The 21,775-nt window shown below is 48.6% G+C and overlaps 1 protein-coding gene across 1 annotated transcript in view; it reads right to left on the bottom strand.

The window, feature by feature from the left end:
• Nucleotides 1-1,267: 1,267 nt before the first annotated feature.
• The window catches only part of GPC3 (glypican 3), a gene marked incomplete at its 5' end in the record, with an annotated part of 82,040 nt that continues 61,532 nt past the window's right edge, over nucleotides 1,268-21,775 (bottom strand). The window contains one exon of the mRNA XM_010086718.1: nucleotides 1,268-1,443. Within this exon, the coding sequence (XP_010085020.1) occupies nucleotides 1,268-1,443 (176 nt within the window). The remainder of the gene's footprint in view (nucleotides 1,444-21,775) is intronic.

Raw genomic sequence — 21,775 nt, 5'->3', positions numbered from 1 at the left:
CATGCATCCATGCACAGACTGCAGCTTAAGACACTGTGGCTATAATCACTCCAGTAAAGGCAGCATCTTGAACAGGAATATGTAACAATTCTGGCCAGGAACCAAACCAAACCCTCCCTGGCCCCAGCCCATCCATTTAATCAGACTAAGCCAAGCCTTTCCGTGGTGCCCCCAAGCCAAGTTGGGCACCGATGGCCTTTCCAAGCTGCCCACCCCAGGAACAAGGCAGAGCATTGCCTTACACACGTGGGAGGCTACTCCCAGCACACCGTTTATAGAGCAACTAATCTTTATTTTAGAGATAGCTTAAGTAAAGTAACATGCAAAGAAACACGTGAGTAAGAGTCTCATATGCCTCGGGCTCCTGCAAATCCTTTTCTTTTCCTCCCTTGCAGTACAATGCATTGGATGCTTGTTATTCATCCCCGTAAAGCACACTGTGTACATCCACACCATCCATCCTTTGGCTGGAGCTGTGTCTGCAGATTGCCTGTGGGAAAAGAGGTGCCTCGCTTCTGAAGAATAAAGCCAGGACATTGCATGGGCCACGGGGAGACTGGAGGGGACCGGCTGCCTGCACTGAAGGGCTTTGCAGGACCTGGCTGGGAGGTGAGCAGCAAAATCACCTGCAACTTGCCACGATGCAAGGGTGCTTCATGCCCACGGGAGCACGTCTCCACAACAATCCCGGTGCACGACAGCTCCTCTTCTGCAGCATCTTTCTTCCTGCTGTATGTCTGACCTTCTCTCTCTCCTGTCTTCACACGCCCTCCGTATTATGTGCCTGGCAAGATTCCTAGGGGTGAGCCTCAAATTTGGAGTAAGAACAAAAACTTCTTGAACTACAGACAAAATCTGTATTAGGTCAACTAGGATCAGGAGTCTGATATTTGCTGAGAGTATTTCATAAATCCTAGTTGTTCTGTACCCCATGCACGTTCAAACAACTGAAGATGAAGTATGGACTTAACAGCAAGGGAGACCTCAGTCTTCAAAAACTGTGAGGAACACAATTTAATATCAATCTTCTTATATTAAACAGGATTATCTTTAAAAAGCACTGTTACATATTTACTAGTTTACCATGAAGAAATGCTTTCTTAGGGGTTTTTTTTTCTGTGTGAAGATACCATATTCTTTTATAAAACCGACACAAGTAATTTGCCCTGTCTTTGGAAATGTGTGTATATTTCAGTAGAGGTCCCAAATGTCTTCTTCATTAAAAAAAAAAGGCATGGAGAGACACTGAGCTATGCCACAGCACTGCTCACAGCCGGTGGCCCAGCAGCAGTGGCAGGACCAGGGCGACGGCAGCAGCAGAGCTGGGGTGGGGGGCTGCACTCCCGGGGTCACTGCTGGGGACTGCGGCACCGTCTTTGCTTTGCTGGTTCAGAAGCTGCTTGTTTGCAGAGGCATCGTCCACATCCAGGTCGTACGTCAGCTCTGAAAGCAGAAGGAGAGAGGTGGTCAGTAAGAGGCGGTGCATGCCAGCATCCCGACGCACGGCACGTCCAGCCCCCACCAGTGCCACGGTCCCTGTGGCAGCCTGTGCCGGCAGCCAGGGACAGCTGGGTCTGAGTGGTTGAAGGCATTGCGGCAGGGATGGATGAGCCAGAAGAGCTTAGCGAACATCTTGTCAGTCGTGCACCCCGTCCCAGAGTACCTCCCAGTACCCTGCACCAAACCTCACGCTGGGAAAGACCAAAAAATCACAATTACGAGGTGCCCCAGAAAGAAAACAAAAGAGATAAGGGGGATCTGGCTTACTGGGGAGCTACTCCCAAAGAAAACCAGCTGAGCTCGGGAGGGAGTGTTTAGCACTGCAAATCGTGTCTGCTCCCCAGACACCACGAGGATGCGTGCAGGAGTGAGGAAATGCAGGCGAGCACAAATAGTTCCCCTGAGCCCAGAGCCAGCACAAGGCCTTGCTCACCAACTTCCTGCTGGCTGGAGAACCTGAGGAGCTCTGCATTTCTGCAGTCTTACGTAAGTGTGTGCAAAATAAGTTCCTTACAGCACTTACAACACATCCATCCCATCCCCTGTCCACCTCATCAAAGCGCTGGAGAGCGAGGAATGTGACTGCACCACGCATCCCGGGCATGCTGGTGTTGCAACACGGGGACATTGAGATGAAGCACAGGGGAGCTGCAACCCAAGAAAATGTCCAGTATAAAAGTTTTGATAGTCATAGTCCTGTCAGAGTGGCATGACATTATTGGGAATGGTTGTGACATTACTGGGGAGGTTGTGACAACCTATCACTGGCTGCAAGAGAGCTGCTGAGCAGAGTCACAGTTGCCCTTGTCTCCCTGGGACAGGGAGGAATAAGAGTCCAAACAGACAACATGGAAAGGCAAGAAACCAGCAATTTTCAGGGCTGAGAACAAAAAGACAAAGGTGTTTCAAGATGACATTAGCCAGATCCCCCGGGACATTTGTACCAGCCGAGCATCTGGACTGAGAGGGTGCACCCACACTGGACTCAAGGCCATGGGTTCCTCGCTCCCCTTCTTGGGTTGCTGCTATCTCCTTCTGGCATCCAGGTTTCCCAGCCGGATCGGAGTTAGTTAAGCCTGTTCATCTCATCCCCTGGCCTTTGGAAGAGGACAAAGCTGGTGGTTTCCATCAGAAGTGACCCTGGCTCAAGCCTTTCACAAGTCCTCGTGGTTCACCAGAATACTGATGGGTTTGGATCATCCCACCCCACCCTTGAGAAAGAATCCAAGAGGCTGAATAAACACTCCAGCTAAAAAATGCCGCATCAATCCAACGAGCACCACTGCCAAGGCAAACAGGCAGTATTTCTTAATCAAAAATACCCAAACAACGCAAAACAAAAGTATAATGATGTTAGCATGACAAGTGAGTCAGCCCAGGCCATCAAAGAGGGTCAGAAAAGGCTGAAAGGGAGCAGATATCCACCCGCACAAAGGGCCAGGTGCAAGAAAACCCGCCTGGTAAACTAACTTCTCCACGAGATTCCCACAGATACTGGGATTCCTCTTCTCCGCAGCTTTCCTGATTTTCTTCTTAGTAGTTCAGACATGCTGCTGTCCTCTGGAGCTGCACACCCATGGGCAGAGCAGGAAAAGGTGCCACCCTGAAAGGGATGCGCCAGGAGGACACCTCTGCCCACCCTGTGCTGCTTTCCAAGCATGGAAAGTCCCTCTGGCACAAGGGATGCTCAGGCTTCAGGACAGTTTGGGAGCAGCCTGGCTGCACTGTCTTGTTTTCCCAAGCTCATTTCTGCAGAATAAGTGAAGTGTTTTTGAGTCAATAAAATCACAGCAGATTATGTTGCAGTCGGTCATTTTACACAAGACTCCTCAGCTGGTACAATGTCCCCACAGGTCAAAGATGGCCTGCCCTGGTGTGTTTTGGAAGGTGCTTCCACACACTCCAAAGACTCCTAAAGATGCCCCATGGGGTCACAGTACATCAGGCACCCGCATGCTTCCAGGCCAGTGATCTGCAGCTGGTGGGCAGAGCTTTTGGGGCAGAATAATCTCTTATAGGACATCCTATCAAAACTAAAAAAATCCACAGGAACTGAGTAATGACTCTTGCCTTCAGCTGAGAAAATAAATTTGAAACAAAAGAGTGTTTCATCAAGGTCCTTCACAGCACAAAGTGTTTTGACGTTCCCATTTAAAGTTTAATTCTGTGATGCTGTAATTTATGAAACGAGAGTTTCTGTGCGCTCCATAATGCAGCAGCTGAATCGTGTTGGATATGTTCAGCTAAAGCATACCCAAATTATCATTTCAGACATATTCTTTTACATGGGAAATTTTCAAATTCTGAGATTGTACCTGAGCCTGAGGAAGTGCAATTTTTGAAATCACAGAATTTCACCCCAATTAAAATGGTGATTCTCTCATACATCCTCTCTGACCAAGAGAAGTGAACAGAAACACTCTTGCCATCAGAGATTTGAGAGCTATTTTCCTACCCTTGTCAACTGCTTCAGAAGTTTAGGGCGTGCGAGTGCCATTTGTTTTCACTCTTCCTTCCATTGTTTCCTTCTCTGGGCTTATTTGTGCCCAATTTAGGCTTTAGGCGTGATGGATTTAGCCATACTTCCTTTATTTTGTATTAATAATGGATCTGTAACTCCTACAAATCCCTTTCACTTAACTTCTAATGACCTTTGGTACATAGGAGGAAAGGAAAAAAACATATTAACCTCTAACAGACCTGACGCAGCTGATAATCAGGTCCAGATAATAACAACATTAAAAATATGCAATAATAATAATAATCGACCTGACGCAGCTGATAATCAGGTCCAGACAATAACAACGTTAAAAATATGCAATAATAATAATAATTGTCATCAACATCATAATCATATTTCAAATCCAGGAATCCAAATTAGCAAATGTTCCTAAGCAGGTACCTCTTGAGAGGGCTTCACTACGGTTCCAGCCCTCGTTAGGATCCGCAGTTGGTCCAGGTCATGGCTGTATCCCTGCACCTCCTGCTCCCAGAGCTGCCGGGGGAGAACAAGCCCTGGCACCAGGCATGGAGCTGCAGGACGGCTGGTGGGGTAACAGAAACTAACCTCCCACATATGCCATTTTGTGACCTCCACCCAAATCTCTGCCTTTGCGCTGCAAAATAACCCAAGAGAAGCTGCTTCTCTTGCCTCCCTGCTCCCCAGCCATCTTCTGCATGAAGGTCCCCCCTGCCCCAGCTGTGACCACCCACTTAATTTGCAAGTTTCTGCTACAAAGTGGCCCTTGGCCTGCAAAAGCTTTTTTTGGAGGGGGGAACTAGAAAAATCTGTTTCTGTTTACAATCAGTTGAGTCCAGAGGGTATTACCAACAATCTGCGCTAATTACGTATTCAGTCTTCACTCATTTTGGCCCCTCTTGTCCTCTGGGCTGTGGATTAGATAATCCCCTTAAAATAATAGTCAATCATTAGCTTTGCTTTTTTTTTTTTTTTTTTTTTTTTTTCCCCCTGCATGCAAGCCGAGCGAGCCGTGCTGTTTCCCGGAGTCCTTACGCAGCTGGTGAAAGGTCTCCAGCCGAACACAAGCCGGTCCCTCCGGAAGCATCTTTTGTAACAAAAGCCCCTCTGACACAAAGCTGCTGCGCTTTGCTCCCCAGACGGCAAAAGTTTCAATGGTCTCGCACCGTGGATGACAAAACCTGCCGCCAGCTCTACAACATGGACTTTCCGCATCCGCAAAATAAAGCGGCAGCATTTTTCCGTGGATTAGGACTAGAATTAGGCACACCGTCTCTGCACAAGCTTATTGGGCTGGAATCATTAAAAAGCTCTTCTTGCTGCACCATGTTAGCTTTGGACACAGCTACAAAAGATGGCTGAAGCAGGAGGAGGTTGGGTTTGGGTTGGTATAAGTTGTCCCAGGGCAGCTGGCACAGAAGAAGCCAGGAGGATGAGTACCGGCACGCAGGCAGCGTTACGGCAGGCATTGCTGTGCCAAACCCACCGCTGCCTACCGAAACACCCCTTTTCACCCCTAAAAGGGCAACACGGTCTTAAGCGAAGAACCAAAAGCAAACGCCACTCTGGAAAATGACCTCCAACAGGATGGTGCCCGGCTCCTGTGGGGTGGCTCAGCTGCTGCCCAGAGCCCAGAGCCAGGGAATGTCATCTTACATCTCTGCCAAGCCTGACCTGGCAGATGGTTCCAGCAATGGACTAATACAGTAACACAGTCGTAAGGGATGGCCGTGCATGAAAGCTGCTTCGTGGTGTCACTGGACAGCTCTGCTGGTGCCCTGGGCAGCAGCAATGGGTGCGAAGGGGATTCCCGCTATGGGTGAAACCACCATGCCTAACGAGCGCCTTCACCAAACGAGGCTGCCGAGTGGGCCAAAGTGCTTGCGGAGACATGGTGATGGCCCTTGTTTGCAAATGACGGAAGCTCCATGGTGTGAAGAGACTAGGGAATGGATCGTGACCATCTGTTTCCAACAAGCACAAAACACATCGTGTAGAAATGTCAGAGACAAGGAGGGCAGCTTGGGGAGATCCTGCAGCTCTCGTGGTCAGTTGTGAACACCCGCCTGTGCATGTCCTTCGGGATTTCTCTAGCAAAACACATGCTAGATCACCAACAAAAAATATGATATCTGCAGTGCATCGCTTCATTTAATTTTTTTAGGCAGCAAGTATCATCAATCAGTGTGGGGCACAAGTTGCCAATAGATGCAGCAGACTCTGGCTGTCTACAAAGCAAGAGGGGATTTCTTAAAGGGAGAGGTGCTTGAGTCAAGGCCAAGCTGTTGACTCATTACAAGGCGAAGCGTAAGAGCCTGTAACCCCACAGATCAGGCTGCCTGGCCATGGCTCCCAACTCTCTGCATCTCTACAGCACCAACCACTTCACTCTCACAGGTGTTTGCACCTGGAATCTACAACAGTCCTATTTCATCCCAAACTCTTCCTGCTGGAACACCAAAAGCTCTGCTCACTTCAGCCTCCAGCTACCTGGCTTTCTCATGGAAACAGCTCATCCTGCAAACACACCTCTGCATCCACAAAGGCAACGTCTGAACCCATCCATGGAGCAACTCAGCCACAACTGCACAGAGAGAGCCAGAATCCCCACCCTCTGCTTCTCCAAAACACCTTAAACTTTTCCAAACACTTAGCCAAGCACAGTTTCATCTCACTAGGGAGGTTTTGCCCTCTGGCTTATTACCACTAAAATCCTGGAGCACCAACAGGTTTGCCAGTTGTCTTCTTGCACAACGAGCTGCAACAGCCCAGCCATAGGTGTGGTCGTGTCGGCGTGTAATTAAAGCGCTGAGCCGGGTCTGGCCACGATCCTTGTGTTGGCATGGTAGTAAGATCACCGAGATGGATGTGCAGCATGTGCATGGTCTTGTGCCTCTGCTTTTCTACCTCCTCTGCAGCAATTTAGGAGGTGCGGCCCTTGGCAATATGGATTTGTAAAAAAGAGAAGAAAGAATCCAGCTCAACACCATCCCGCTGCTGTCGGCAACGTGGCTGGGAGAGCCTGGCACAGCTCAGCAGCAAGTGGTAAAACTGACTTCCTGGGCAGAAACCCAAGTGAATCGGTTTTGGGATTGCTGATTTGCAAACCAAGACTTTTCCCTTGCTTGGTTGTTTGACACATCCCGGCTGCCGGCATGCCGCTGGTGGCCTGCAGCCTGCAGCGTGTGTTCGCAAGCAACCCAAGGACTGCAGGCACAACCACAAAACCAGCACCCATTTGGGGGAAGTTCCCCCAGGACCGAAGCAAGCCGGAGGGAGGCAACCAGATTGTTTCGGAAGGACCAAGTCATCCTGCACAGAGAGGTGGGGAAGCTCCAGCTCAGCCCCATGCCAGGGGTGCGATCAGGGAACATGGGACACTTGGCCATGAGGTCTGCGGGGCAGCCAGTATGCACACCCTGGCTCCCCAACCTCCAGCATTACCGCAAAAGCCCTGCTCATGGATGTCCTCAAGCTTTCAATAAGGCAAAGGGACAAAACTCCCCCAAAGCCCCAACACATTGCCATGGAATGGGCAGAGGGGCTGCACCATGACCCCAATTCAAGCGACTGCTCCTCCACCTCACCTTGGCCAGAGGCTGGTGCTGAGGAAGGGCTATCATATATGACCTGGGCCTATGTTTGTTTTGAAAAGGTACTCATTAAATTCCTCTTTGCTCCTTGGTGTGCTCTAGATTTACCCTGAAGACAATTTGGCGTCTGCAATTGCATTAATCATTTTCCCTTTGGCAGCAAGTGAACTGTACTCACAAACCGGAGCCACAAAAACATGTCTAGCAAAACGCACTCATGTAATTTATTAAAAAATGAACAAATCTCATTAGCATTATTAATTGGAAGTGCCAGAGTCCCTGTACTATGATGACGAAGCAGCATGCCTCAGTCTGATATCCAGCTGTAGTGTCCAGAAAAAGAGCTGCCACCTAAAGGAACTTGGGAGAGAAAAAGTGAAAAACAGGGAGCTAAACGTGGACAGCCAAAAGCATCTACAAAGGCAGGAGTCAAGAAAGAAAAAGTGGAAAAGCTGGAAACAGAAGAGCGTGAATGGAAATTAAGTAATTTATGAGGCAGCAATATAGGACTGGGTCATGCAATGTCCCTGCAGACCCCTCAGGTACCTCAGCCCACCCAGACATGGAGTCACCCTCTCCCTCTTTGGAGACCTTCAAGGTCTAAACCCACAAAGTGACCCTGTTGGGTCACTCTGCTGTCATGTGAGACATCTCAGGTCAGTCTTGATTTTGGGAGGTAATGTTCCTAGTGATAGCAGAGAAAAATTAAATGCTTCATATTTCCTCTAATGACTGAAAACAACATCATCATATCAAACTGGAATTTTATCCTTCATCTTTGCTCCCCCAAAAGCTCTTTGGATACGACCAGGACAGGCAGCTCTTGCATGCTACTTGCTGGCCTTCAACTCTCCAAGCTCAGGACACTTGGTGACCTTCACGTACTAGTAAGACCTGCCAAGACACAGTCCTAAAGGGAACGGCAATGGTCCCTGCCTTCCAGATGCCAGCTGCTAAAAGCAGCCTTCAAGGCAGAAGGACATTTCTTAATGCTTGATCAGAAAACCCATGGTGGTGTTGCAGCATCCAGGAACATCTGACATTTTCCTTTGTGACTCATTGCCTGTGGAAACCAGACTTGAGCGGGGCCCAGGCCATGGAGACCAGGGTTCGTGGCATTCATGCCCCAAGTAGACAACCAGGAACATGTCTCTTCAATCAGAAGAGACCAGGACTTTCTGCAATGCCTGCGCTTGTCAAAAATCCCTGGACATCCATCATTGCCTTACACTTGTAAGGAAGAGAAAAAGGTGGCTGGTGTTTTGCTCCTTGAGCATGCATGTAAAGAGAGCACCTGAGCAGCACTCCCAGCTCACGGATCAAACTGACAGAGACACCACCAGGCTACAATCTAAGATGCCAAGGAAAATATCTTTGGTGAGATTTCAGGTCATAACCCAAGAATTTGGGTTGGGCATGGACATACCTGCTCAGCCCACAGGTGGAACCAGCAGGTACACTCAGGCATTGTGGTACGCACACCTAACCCTAACCCTAACCCTGCCTCTGCTCCTGGAGAAACTGCCGGAGGCTTTGTGCTCTTACACTGCCCAGGATCACCAGCGTGAACGGACAGTAAACTCCCCCTGCCCGTGCCAGGGAACCCAGGAACATTTGCACAGAGCATGGCTTGAAGTGAGTGCACTGCCAAGGGAAGGGAGCCAAGAAGCTACAGCACCACCCAGCTTTTTTTTTTTTCTTATTGTGTTAAGCTGCTAAAATAAATAAATAAATAAGCCCCTTGGCTCTGCATTTAAACAACATTAAAGTGACTTCAGCCTACAAAAATGGGGTAATGCAGCAGGTCCTGGGAAACATCACCATACCTGACTTTCTCACTTTACATAGAAAAAGAAGGGTTGGTTCATAGGCTGGAACTTTTTAACAGCTTCAGGTCATGTTCCCCGCACTGGAAGGAGCCACAGGAACAGCCGCTGAAGTCTGAAACCAGGACCTGGCTTTGCACTGCCTTCTGCACAGCTGCAGGAAAAGACTGACCCAAATTAAACCCAGCTGCTTATTGGGTGCCTCTAACATCAGATGCAAAACTGGGGCTGTCCCTGCCTCCCTCCCAGACTGAGAGCAAACCCTGGTCCCAAAGCATCTCTGGAAAAACAGTGCCAAAAGATAGAGCTGGATGGTGGCAGCAGCTCTGGCAAGAAACCTGGCATCATCTCAGCTGAGCATCAGGACACCGTGGCTGCAGTGCTTGGGCTGTGCCAGATCCATCTCATCACAGTTGCTCCTTCCTGGGGGCCAAGGGGCTCCCCGTTGTGCTTGGGGACCTGTGGCTGAGACCTTGTCAAGCTGGTGCCAGTGGCTGGGACCACGGTGGAGATCAGGGAGACCACCTCGGCTGGCCCTGCCCCAGGAGGAGGGAGCAGGGAGCAAGGGAGGGAGGGGATCAGCCCCAGCTCCTACCTGGCACCTCCCCAGGTCAGCTTGTACATGGAGACAGGGATGGGGCTGCACAGCTCACGAGGGAGCATCCAGATTGCACCGGGGACACGTCCATCGGCACAGTGAGCAGGTACCGGCCGAGCAGTAGAACAAGGAGATGACAACGCACGAGGGCTCCAAGGTCCAAGTCCACAAATGCTTCCCCCTCTGTCCTATCTGTAGCACTCATGGCACAGTCTCAGGAATGTCACAATCACAGTGGAAAATCAAACTAAAAAGGCTACATAATCCAGTTTGTAAATCCCTTGAAAAATACAAAATCCTCTCTGAAACGGATTACGGAGATTAGAGATAAAAGTTTCCTGGAAATCAAGAATTGCGTTTCAGCCTCCCTCCTCTCCCACCCTTCCAGAAGACAGAAAAGAGCTGGGCTTGTGCCCTACACCACCCCACCACACTCCTCCCCGGCAATCACCCCAGCCTCAGGGAGCAACGCCAGCTCCCTCCAGCCCCTGAAAGCAGCACAGCTGTTTCTACCTGATTTTGCCCGAAATACTATTTTGAGGCATTACCTGCTGCATGTACCTGAGTCTATGGGCAACATGCATCGGTGGCAGGAAATCTGCCTGCATTGGGGAGAGGAGGAGATGCTTGCCAGCTTCCCTCATGTTTTTGGTCCATCCCTCTTCCGAACAGGCTCCGTGGGACCATGCAATGTGCTGCCACGGTTTTGTGAGTTGTGGGTGCCCAGCAGAGAAACGTCCTACTAAATCAGGGTGGTCTTCTAAAAATGAAGATGCTTCCCTTGGCTGTGCCAATGGCGACAACATTATCAATGGGAGAAATGTCAAAAACTCATGTTGACGATGATATCAAAATATTTAATGGCCATGTTATTATTATTCTGATAAACTAAAATCAGCATTTTGTTTAATATTTTGACTCAAGTATGTATAGTCCATGGTGACAAAACAATTTTCTGTTGGACTTTTTTATTTCATGAGAGTTTCTGTGCTTTCTTTCTTATTTGGAACAAAAAACCCCAAGATTGCAATATTAGCATTCCCGGCAGAGCACGCATTCAAGTTCCTGATCTGTTATTGCTCAAGGACTTGTGCAGCTGCAGATGCCTGTTTGGAGCTACAGTTAGGTCACTTTGAGTGATGCTCATAGAATAAAGATCAAAACACTTACAGCTCGATCAAAAGGACATTTTATGAACACTGCAGCCAGAGTTAAGTGCTGATGCGAATACTTACATTCACCCTTATATTAGCTCAGCTCAGTTCTAATAAAATTAACACCCTTTTAAATAATGCACTCAATTTTTATTTGTTTCATGTTTTCGTGCCTTATGGCTTTGAAAACATATCCTCAAAACCTTTCCATCACTCTGGGAACATCTAGTTGTGTTAAGATCTGGAAATCAACTTCTTCTCCAGAGGAATAAGGGGGGCTGCTGCTTTGTATCGTTGCTCCACCTGCTCTAACCTCAATTTATCCACTAAAGGTAGTTTTTTTGCCCCCACAAAAGAGGCTAGCTAACAGTCAGACTCTTTCTTTTCCTAGTAGGAATTACTACGTGTAAATAAACAACTAAAAACTGAACTACAAGCACCAGCAGCATCAATGCTCCTTTGAAAAGAGACAACAGAAAAAACAAAGCAGGGAAAAATCTAGTCTCTTTTCTGTGTTCCACTTGCACATTAGAGGCAAAATGAACTCACCAGTGCAGGACAGGGGACGTCTTATTGGCGGAATACAGCCGGTTAACTGTTCTTTAGAGATATTCATCTCAAAAGCCAGAACAGAAAGAGCATTTTCCCCCCTTTTATTTATTTATCTTTTTTTTGTGCCAACTCACCTTAGCTGAAAAGCACATTGAGATTGTAATTATAGGAAGGCCTCATCTAGAAGATTTGTAAACTCAGCTATCGGCTTGAATTACTGGAATTAGCAAGGCTAATTTAATGTCACTGTTCAAAATAGCTCAGATTTGGAATTTCTTAATGGCCTGAGGAGAAGGAGTCTTTATGCATACTGCAATCTAGGCTTCATTCTTAGACTAAATTCCTTCTCATAGATTTTGTGAATGCCCTGTTTTGTAGCCAACACAAACTCTGTCCAGTAAAATAATGTAAGGACTCAGAATGAAAAGAGATTAGCTGTTCCCTGCTCCTGTTATTTTAAAGCAGAAATAACTTTGGCTTCTACTGATTCATAGACAAAGCTTGAAATGCAAAGCATGCTCAACTCCAGATTCAGCATGAAAAGGACCTTAAAATATTCCTGAGTGCAAGTAATGGACTTATTAGAGGGATGAAAAGAAGCACTTTTCACAGAATCCCAAGCTCTTTAGTCCTGTCATATCAATAATCTTGCTTAAGAATTTCATTCTATTTACATTTCTTTCCCTTCCAAATATCCTGCCTGACTCCTATGAAATACAACATTTACACTTTTAAAGCGTTAATTTATTTCTGTTAATGCTCGGTGGCAAGTGGTGTAAAATCTCTGCAGATCACCCAACGCGTGAGCGGGTGCGATGGCGTCAGGACGGCGTGTGACAGGGAACAATTCTGTACGACATGCGGTTTTACACCTGACAATCAATAAACGGGGAGGTATTTTTTGAAGGTTTGGTTAAAAGCATCTTCTTTAAATAATGACAGTTGATTGTGCTGGAACTCAACGTACCTGCAATCTGTTCTCCTTTCCTTTATGTTTAACACCCACAAAAACAATGCTGACAGTAAGGAAAAAAAAAAAAAGCTTTATAGATATCAGGAAGGAAATCTGCCTGCCTGTCCTTAAGCTGCCAAAATATATCCATTTCTTACCCAGTTTGCTTAGTCTTTGCAGGATGGTTTAATCTAAAATCAACATTAAACAACTTGTGGTGATTCTCCCTCTTTGTTTGACGAAATGGCTGGAGAACAAAGGTATTTCAGAAACATTACAAAAGCCTGTGTAGAAACACCAGGAAGGCAGGTGGAGATGTCCCCTTTTTAAGGAGTGAGGGGAGACTTTTTCTCCACTTGGCTCCACATCCCCCTGAGAATTTACACCAGTTGGGGACTAGCATAGGGGGGAGATAAGATATGTAGGGCTACATCTGCCCACATGCTCCACATCCCCCTGAGAATTTACACCAGCTGGGGACTAGCATAGGGGGGAGACAAGATATGTAGGGCTACATCTGCCCACAGCCCTTCCTGAGACAGCACTGGAAGAGACCAAAAATCCCCAAAACACTGTGATAGGACAAGCAGCCATCCTGGGATAGCCGCACGCGGTACTGGCCATCCTGGGATGGCAGCCCATGGTACTGGCCAGGGATGATTTCCACAGACCCAGCCGTGTGGTTTTTGCTCTGGAAAGGCAAAGCACAGTGATTGCACACTGCCTTTCACCCAAGGGTCTCAACATACACTGCAGGAACTAATTACGCCCTCTGCTTCGCAGAGATTAATTAAGCACTGAAGCCTCACGGTTCCCGAGAGCCGAGCGCAAGCTTCCATTCACTAAAGGCTAAAACCGAGCCAAGGCTGCAACCAGGCTTCACGAACACTGATGGGCGAGCTGGGAAAAGCATCTCTGAGCACCACAAGTCGCTCTGCAGCAGCATCCTCCTCCTCCTGGGATGCTTTTAATTCCTCTGGACACGTCCCAGCAAGTTCCCCTGTGAAGGTTTTGCTCTGAAAACACTCTTTATGGCAAGGCACAGAAACCAGAGAGACACCAGGGAGGGCGAGGAGCAGTCCCTCCCGTCCCACAGGCACCTTTCAGTGCGCCCACTCAGCCCCTGTTTCTGAGGACACTCCAGCAGGTCTCTGATGCTCGCAGGTCATTTTTCATAATGATTACGTTGCAGCCCTGATGAGACATCCCATGTCTGTCCACCAAAAAGCTCCTCAAATCATCCTCATTGCTTCCTCGTGTGCCGCTGGCTGCTGGGCTGCTGTGTCACCCCTCCCTGGGTGGGACAGGCTGCAGAAGACCACCAGCCTGTGTTTTTCTGCTCATCCTCCCAACCCACCCAGCTGTGAGAGACGTCCCCAGCAGCTCTGCCAATGGAGGCACGTGAAAGCAGCCTGACATGCACGGGTGCTTTGAGATGCTCCAGAAACCCCCCGCTCTGAAGCATTTGCAGAGCTGGCATCCTTCGCTGGATCAGACCCACACCTTGAATGGGACTCATGCAGCAGCTCGCTCACTCCCCAGGCCTCCTGTGATGCTCCAGCAAAGCTGCAGGGAGAGGCAGCGGCTGAAGCCACAACATTGTGGTCACCTCTCTGGACGACCTTGTGTCTTCTCAGAAGCTGGTCAAGCCATTTGCCCAGGGCACAGGTACCAACCAATGATGGATTTAGACGAGCAGCCTGCTGACCCACAAACATCCACTGTCAATGCTTCTTTAGAAACAAATGCCTGGATGAAATAGGTGACAAGTGCATTAAAAAATTTATACCTATGCAGCAGAGAGCTGGAAGGCAAAGGGGGATTGTCAGCCCCTGCAGCTTACAAAAAGCACTGGCTGTGCTGCAGCTGCAGCCTGGGAAACCCATTAAGACCACATGGGGTGTCAAATTGTGTGTAACATGAGTGCTGGGCTTACAGGCACTGTATGATGGCAGCCCTGCAACAGAGCCGGGCAGAAAGTGGGTCCAAAGAGACCAGAGACAAAAAGAGTTTCTCAGCATATGCCTGCCTCTGCCCCCCAAAAACTGGGAGGAGCAGGTGGATGGGCACAGCCCTGCACAGCCCCCCGAGGAAACACAGAGACACGGTGGGTTTGCATGGCCCCGGAGAGCCCAAGCTGCAGGTCAAGGCAGGGGCAGAGAAAGCATCTCCCAGCCCCAGCTGTGGGATGCAGAGGGGGAGATGCCCCGGGAGGGATCCCTCAGAGCAGGGCTTGGTACAGGGGCTGCGTCTGTTTGCTTTGCTTTAGGGTTAGTGCAATCCTGCAGCCGTCCTGTCCCCCAGTGTAGGCTTCAATGGGATGGAAGTGATTTAGGAACCTCCAGGCAATCCCACACAGTGGTCCTGGTTACCCTGTATCCCACATAACAGGAGCTGGTTAAGTATTTTTACAAACAGGTTTCTGCTCCTTAATGTATGCAACTGGTCTGGGTTAGTCTTACTGCTGCTAGCAACCAAAATCACTCTCAAACCTCTGGCTTCCCCAAAGAACAGCAGTTCTTTTTGTTCAATGTGTAGAAATACCTCCTTGCTATGTCCTTGCTTTTGCATTTTATCTTTTTGTTGGTACACAGAACCATTTTTCTTTCTTCCACATTTTCTAACGAGTTCTGGCGGTGGGAAGTTGTTTGTAAATCACACAAGTATTTGTTTTACTGGAAACATCTGCTTTAACACATTTGTCTTAAAAAAACATTTTTTTTTAAACAAAGGTATTAAGCTGCAATGTAAATTGGGCACATCTGTTTATGAGTCACTGCAATAGCACTGCCTCCAATGCACCAGATCACACGGATCTCCAGGGGCCTGATCCAGCAGAAATTGGAAACTTACAGCTCGCTCTGCTCCCTTTTCCAGCACTACTTTTCTGAGCGTATTGCTGCCTGATTTAATAAATTAAGGCCACTAAATAAGAAAGACCTATTTAGTGTCTGCTAATAGCATTAAGTGTCTGGCCCAGCAGACACCCCAGTATCAGCAAGATACCGAAGCTGGTGCCCCACTCCACACATCCCGCAGGACCGAGGTCAGTGGAATTATTTGTGCGTGGGGGACACTCGCACATGGGGACCCCCAGCTGTACCGGACTCACCTCTGCCCTACCGCCTCTGCCGCTTTCAGCTGCCCAGTGCTGCCATTAAAAGCACTTAGAGAAGCAAACTTGATGGCAAGACATCAGCTGAACCTCCAGGATCAGAACCTGACCCACCAGCTGGTATTTGTTCACTGGAAATACAAGCGTCAGCAAATCCTGGGCAGTGGTCTGGGGCGCAGGAGAAACCATTCGGCTTCGTTTTCTGGAGTGTCTGGAGAGCATCTCCCAATGCTTCTGGGGTAAATAAAGCAAATAGGGAGTGGGAAGGAGGCACCAAAAAGGGCAAGGAGATACCTGGAAAAGGCAGATTCAGGACTCCCATCCCGACAAGAGCTGCAAGACCCAAATTGCCCTGGACACATGCATACCACCTCACCAGGGCAAAGCTTTCTGACTGCCCTGAAAGCCCACAGCCAGGCAGGAACCTCCCACCAGTGCCCAGGAGGGGACCATGGCACACACAAAGCCTTTGCTCCCTGCACCCAGCCACAGCAGCTGCCCCAGCACAGCCTGTGCACCCAGGACGAACGCCTGCCCCGAAAGCACCAACAGAGAGACCACGCATCAACCGTGGGGAGGTGGCTGCGCTCAGTGCTGGGCACACCTTCAGCCTCTCTTCATCTTTGCAAAGGCACAAATAAAGCTACAAGTGCCAGGAAGGGACATGGAAGGCGACAGCGCATCAGTTGCTCCCTGCCAACAGACAGCAGAGCACAAGCAGGGAAGTTTGTCCTTAGAGGGAAGGGGAGAGGAGAGCGTTTCAGGTACAAATGCATTCTTTCACACTCTCTGCGCTTGCCTTAGCAGATGATTTATGTGGACAAGGGAAGAAGAAGAGATATTGCAAGCTGTGTTCTGCAAGGACTTTGGGGAGCTCACAACTTTTTTTTTAATTTACTTTTTACTGGAATGATCTACACAGAACCTGAACAGGACGAGTGAACGTACCGAAGCTGCAGAGCAGCCGGCAGAGAGTTTATCAGGGAGGCAGATGATATTAGTCAGACTCTGATAATAACCACCGGCTCCCACCTGCCAACTGCAGTCTGCCTAACACAAAAAAGTCCAAAAACAGGCTGCAGCAGATGTCTGTCTTCCCATGCAGGAAGCGTCTCCAGTATCCATGGGACACAAGCAACTCCAAAATAGCTTTAAGTCCAACAATTTTACAGAGACTCAAGATACTGAACTAAAACAGGAAGAAGGGGGGGGGGGGAAGGGGAAGAAAAAGGTTGTGTATCACATTGCAGTTGTAATTCACATTTTAGAAATCCTGCCGGGACTCCTGCGCTAGACTGAGATGGTGACAGATACCCTGGCAGTCTGTCCAGCTGCCAAACCTGCTCCAGCCAGCGAGGTCCCACAGCAGCCAGCGGTACCTGCCACCACAACACACCCGTCCCAGCACACCATGGCATACAACCACCAAGGGAGCAGCCGGCCGAGGGACACAGCGGTGTCCTGGGCACGCAGCAGTGCGCATGGTCCTTCAGCATCCAGCAAAGAGTCAGGGCCAAGGCAGCGCTTCGGGCACCAGCTCCCGGCTGCTTGGAGACGGGATATGCAGAAAGGGCCCTCAGAGGAAAGCAGGAGTGGGAAAGGAAAGATGCTGCTGGGTTTGCATTCACGATCCGCGCTGGGCACAGACCCAGCCTCCCATGGGAGGAAGGGCAGAGCATCGTCCCAGGTCCTGTGGGAAGCAAAAAGAGTGAACAAAATGCAGAAACAGACAGTAAGATGTTGTCAAGAGCCCCAAATACCATCGAAGACATTTTCTGAAACAACAGAAGCTGGTCAAAATGCCAGATTTCCATTCCCACAGAAAAAGGGGAATGCGCTACTGCTCCAAAGCAGAACAAAGGCAAAATGCATTCAAATTTTCTGTTGTTTAAAAAAAAAACCAAAAAGCAAGTTGACGTACCACTCCAACAAAGTCCAATCAACTCATTTGGATTTCATATTTTTTTCTGTGGTATAAGTAAAAATGTAATCTCACGCAGACTTTCAGACAAAAGTTGCTCTGGAGTGAAAGCTGACAGCATTACCTTGTGGCACAGGCAAGCAGGCTGTTGCCGCATTTCCTCACTGCAGGAGCAGAGAAAGATGTTTCAATTTATTTCCAAAACAAAACAAAATTCCATCCAAAACCCCAGCATGCTTCATTGCATCCCAGTTCCAGCAAAAGGGCATTTTCCAACACAAAGTTTTTCCATCAGAAAGTTTATGATCTGCCCTTAAAGCAACATGGGGGGAGGTCACATTTTGGGGTCAAGCTGCTTTTTCCCCCAGGTGAGATGCACCATAGACCCAGAAAAGCTGGCAAGGCCAGCAAACATCAGAAGCACTCGGCTGCCTGAAATTTGTTGATAAGGAAGAAAGCCATGTGGGCTCTCCTTCGAGCCACGAAAGCCCCGGCACCAGGGATGGATGGCGAAGGCAGTGCGCAGCCCGCCGGCAGCCGCCGCGTGGGAGGGAGGACATCTCTCCCCCAGTTCACAGCTCATCCATCCCATCTGCACGAGGGGTTGGGGATGTGCGGGAGGTCCACCTGGGAATCAGGGGAGCCAGCGCTCAGATGGTCACACCTGGTTCAGTTCATGTTACTCTTGGTCGGCCCCGGCAGATGTGCGCCCACGGGTCATGGCTAATGCACAACAGTCGAAGAGAGCTTCGTCCTGATGGATGATGAATCCCCCGTTTCTGGAGCACACAGAGCAGTGTTGACTCAGTAACCAATCGTGTCCTGGTAATACACCGGCTGATGAGTGATTTGCAGCCCAGACCCAAATGTACGCTACTTTCACTTGCAAAGCAAGCGGTGGGGAGAAGAGGGAGAGAAATGTGGATTAAAAACAATGAGTCCTGAGAGACTTCTCTGGAGGAGCATCCCTTTCCCTCCTTCTGATACCTTTCTGGCAAGGACTAAAAAGACAGGCTGTTTTCTGCACAGGTCTATTTCCTTCTGCTGGAGACCATCAACAACCAGCGCCAGGATCAGGCCTGTGCACAACTCCAGCGTGGTCTCTCCATTGATTCCATTTTGAGACCCTCATCTCAGGCTGTCCGTCCAGCTGCCGAACCTGCTCCAGCCAGCGAGGTCCCACAGCAGCCAGCGGTACCCACCACCACAACACACTCGTCCCAGAACACCATGGCATACAACCACCAAGGGAGCAGCCGGCCAAGGGACACAGCGGTGTCCTGGGCACACAGCAGTGCGCAGGGACCTTCAGCATCCGGCAAAGAGTCAGCCTTTTCCGCCACCCAGGCTACAACACATGACTTTCCAGGGAGCGTGGCTGTTTGGAAAGATCCAGACATCTTCCAGATATTTAAATCACAGCTTCCTTTAGTCAGGCTCAATTAGTTCATAGACACAAACACACATATTTATGGAAAGATGTAAAAAACTAATTTTCAAGAATGCAATGTTCCCGTCTGCAGCAAGTAAGAACCTGTTGGATCCCGGGTGAGGAGATGGCTGCCATGTAGGCTCTCACTCAACCACATCTATGTAAACACCGACTCCCCAGAGCCTTTGGTTGCTGTCATAATGCAACACTGCAACTTGCATTGCTAGGTCATCACCACAATATCCTATGTAAAAACAAACACATTTGTTTAAATTTGAAGAGGGGAACCAAGAGCTCAGGATTTTTAAGGCAGTCTGGAGAATTTCAGTATTTCCCATACTCTTGCCTTTAGGGCTCAACAGTGCTCTGAAAGGGGTACCCAAAAGTTTTCCAGTAAGTGGTGACTTCCATGGTCCACCTGAAACATCATCTCTTCTCTAGGACACCTCCCTCAGAGCAATGATGGACAGCAATGCAGCGGCCACAGCGAGAGCCCAGGACCCTCTCAATGAGACAGGGCTGCCTGGCCCAATGTTAATTGTGTTTCCAGTTACTCACATAGTTGTATTTCCCCAAGGCACTTTTTGGGCAGATGCATGTCAAACTCATCCCAAGCCACGCTGTGTTTAATAGCCCTTGATGGACCTTAGTTCCATTAATTTGCCTTCTTGTGACTTTAACTCCATGTAACCTCTGGTTGTCCCCGCTGCGTGACGTTCCTCCTGTTCAATCCTTGCCATTGCCCAGAGCCAAATCCCCAGCATCACAACAGTGTGCACCAAAGGATCCCAGTCTTGCTGACCCCAGTCTTGCGTACAGCTGGTGGCTGAGGTTTCTGAGTGCCACCAAGCAGCAGCTCAGCTATAGAGCTGTCCTGTGTCTGCTCCCCACCAGTGGTGCCCAGATGGTCAAAGACACCTGACCTATAAGCAGATATGACAAGTTGCAGCACGATCCCAAGGACCGTGAGCTAACTTGGGCACTCAGCACCCGCCTGTCTCTGCTCTGCATCAGGGTTAAAGACAACACAGTGAGGTTCATAGATCCAGCAGTCCACAAGGAAGGGATCTCAGCTGAACCAGCCTGTCCTGGACCGCGGAGGAGCGGAAATGCTGCCAGGAGAGAAGGCAGCCCTTCTTCATGCAGGGTGCATCCCCCATTTTCTGAGACCAGGAGCCACGGCAGCCACATAGCAAGAAAGGAATGGTCCAGCCCTGTGCTCATAGGAAGGACATCTCCAGGATGTTTTGCAGCTGCGTGCCAGCACACCAACATCAGTGCTGGGCACACACATTGGCCGGCATGGCTGGGACACGCTCTGGGGCCGGAGCCCTCTCCCGCAACACTGGGGAGGGCTGCACCCTAGAGCCTCATTTATTACATCCCCATAATCGCTCTTATCGGCTTACCTTCAGTAAGGCATTAGCAAAAGCCAAGCCACTCATGAAAGGGACACCCCCTCCTATGTGGAAAGTCAATCAACACATTATATTGTTATCAGGCTCGCAGACAAACCTCCCTTTGTATGACAAACTGTGCAGATATGATGCCCTGACTATCAGCATAAGGTTATCTTGTCAGTCCATTAGGAGTAGCACCTGGTCTGCTTCTGTCTGAAATATTCCTTTATTGTCGTCCCTTAAAAGGAAATCCAGTTAAACTATTTTGTCTCTCTGCAATGAAAAACAGCACAAAAAGAAAAGCAAGCTTGTATCCGAGTCAGGAATTGTGTTTCCCAGCTTCAAAAGAATTCAAGTGTTTTCAGCCACAGAAAAACAGATTCATCATCCTTTAAAGATAAATATGACTCTCACTACTGCAACTGGGCAGATTTGTGCATACTTGAAATTGTTTTGATGCATTCGGTCACGTAAAATGCTGCACTTGGTAACAATTTAAAGACACATTAGCTCCCAAATCACACTGTTGAAAAGTATCTTCTTAGATGCCCTGGCATCATACAAGCTGTTATTCAACTTGCAACTTGAATAGAGGGTAAGCCTTTTGCCGGCAGACTGGCATTATAAACATCCGGGATTGACAAGCGACCATAGATTCACAAAGACTTGTGTGCATTTGTACAGTGTAAGAGCAGAAGCATCATCTCATCTGACCTTCAGTGTATCTCTGACCCTTCAGCCTCACCCAGTCACCTTACCCTGAGCCCAAGGACCAGCCTCATCTGTGCCGGTCTGGGCTTCCCAAAGAAGGATTTAGGCCAACGTCTGCTCACAATGGGAATGTGATGTGTGGGATTTATGGATATCAGGGATTTACCTGCCCTTCACTGACCCTGCTTTAAAAAACCTGGTACATCATTCTTTGCTTTGGGTCAGAACGGACGGAGGCAGTGGAAGTCACGCCCTAAAAATACCAGATACAAATTGTTCAGACGGACTTAGATCTTGCAGCCTGTAAGCACAACGCTGAAAAAGTTTAAAAAAAAATTAAAAATTGAAGAAAAAATGAAAACAGAAAATAGGAGCATGGGATTAATACATCCAGTAGATTTAATAGATGTTTTTACATATACGTAACTTTTCTCAAAGTGCAAACTTATTCTGATAAATTAATTTCTAGTTCTTCAGTTGTGGACTTTTTCTTTGGAGGAACTCACAGTACAAAAGTTACAAGAACCCTTTAAAATGTTTAC

Source organism: Pterocles gutturalis, unplaced genomic scaffold (assembly GCF_000699245.1).
Source record: "Pterocles gutturalis isolate BGI_N339 unplaced genomic scaffold, ASM69924v1 scaffold18141, whole genome shotgun sequence".
NCBI classification, from domain to species: domain Eukaryota; kingdom Metazoa; phylum Chordata; class Aves; order Pterocliformes; family Pteroclidae; genus Pterocles; species Pterocles gutturalis.
The sequence above is the reverse complement of the archived record's forward strand: the minus strand, read 5'-3'. Positions and strand labels throughout refer to the sequence as shown.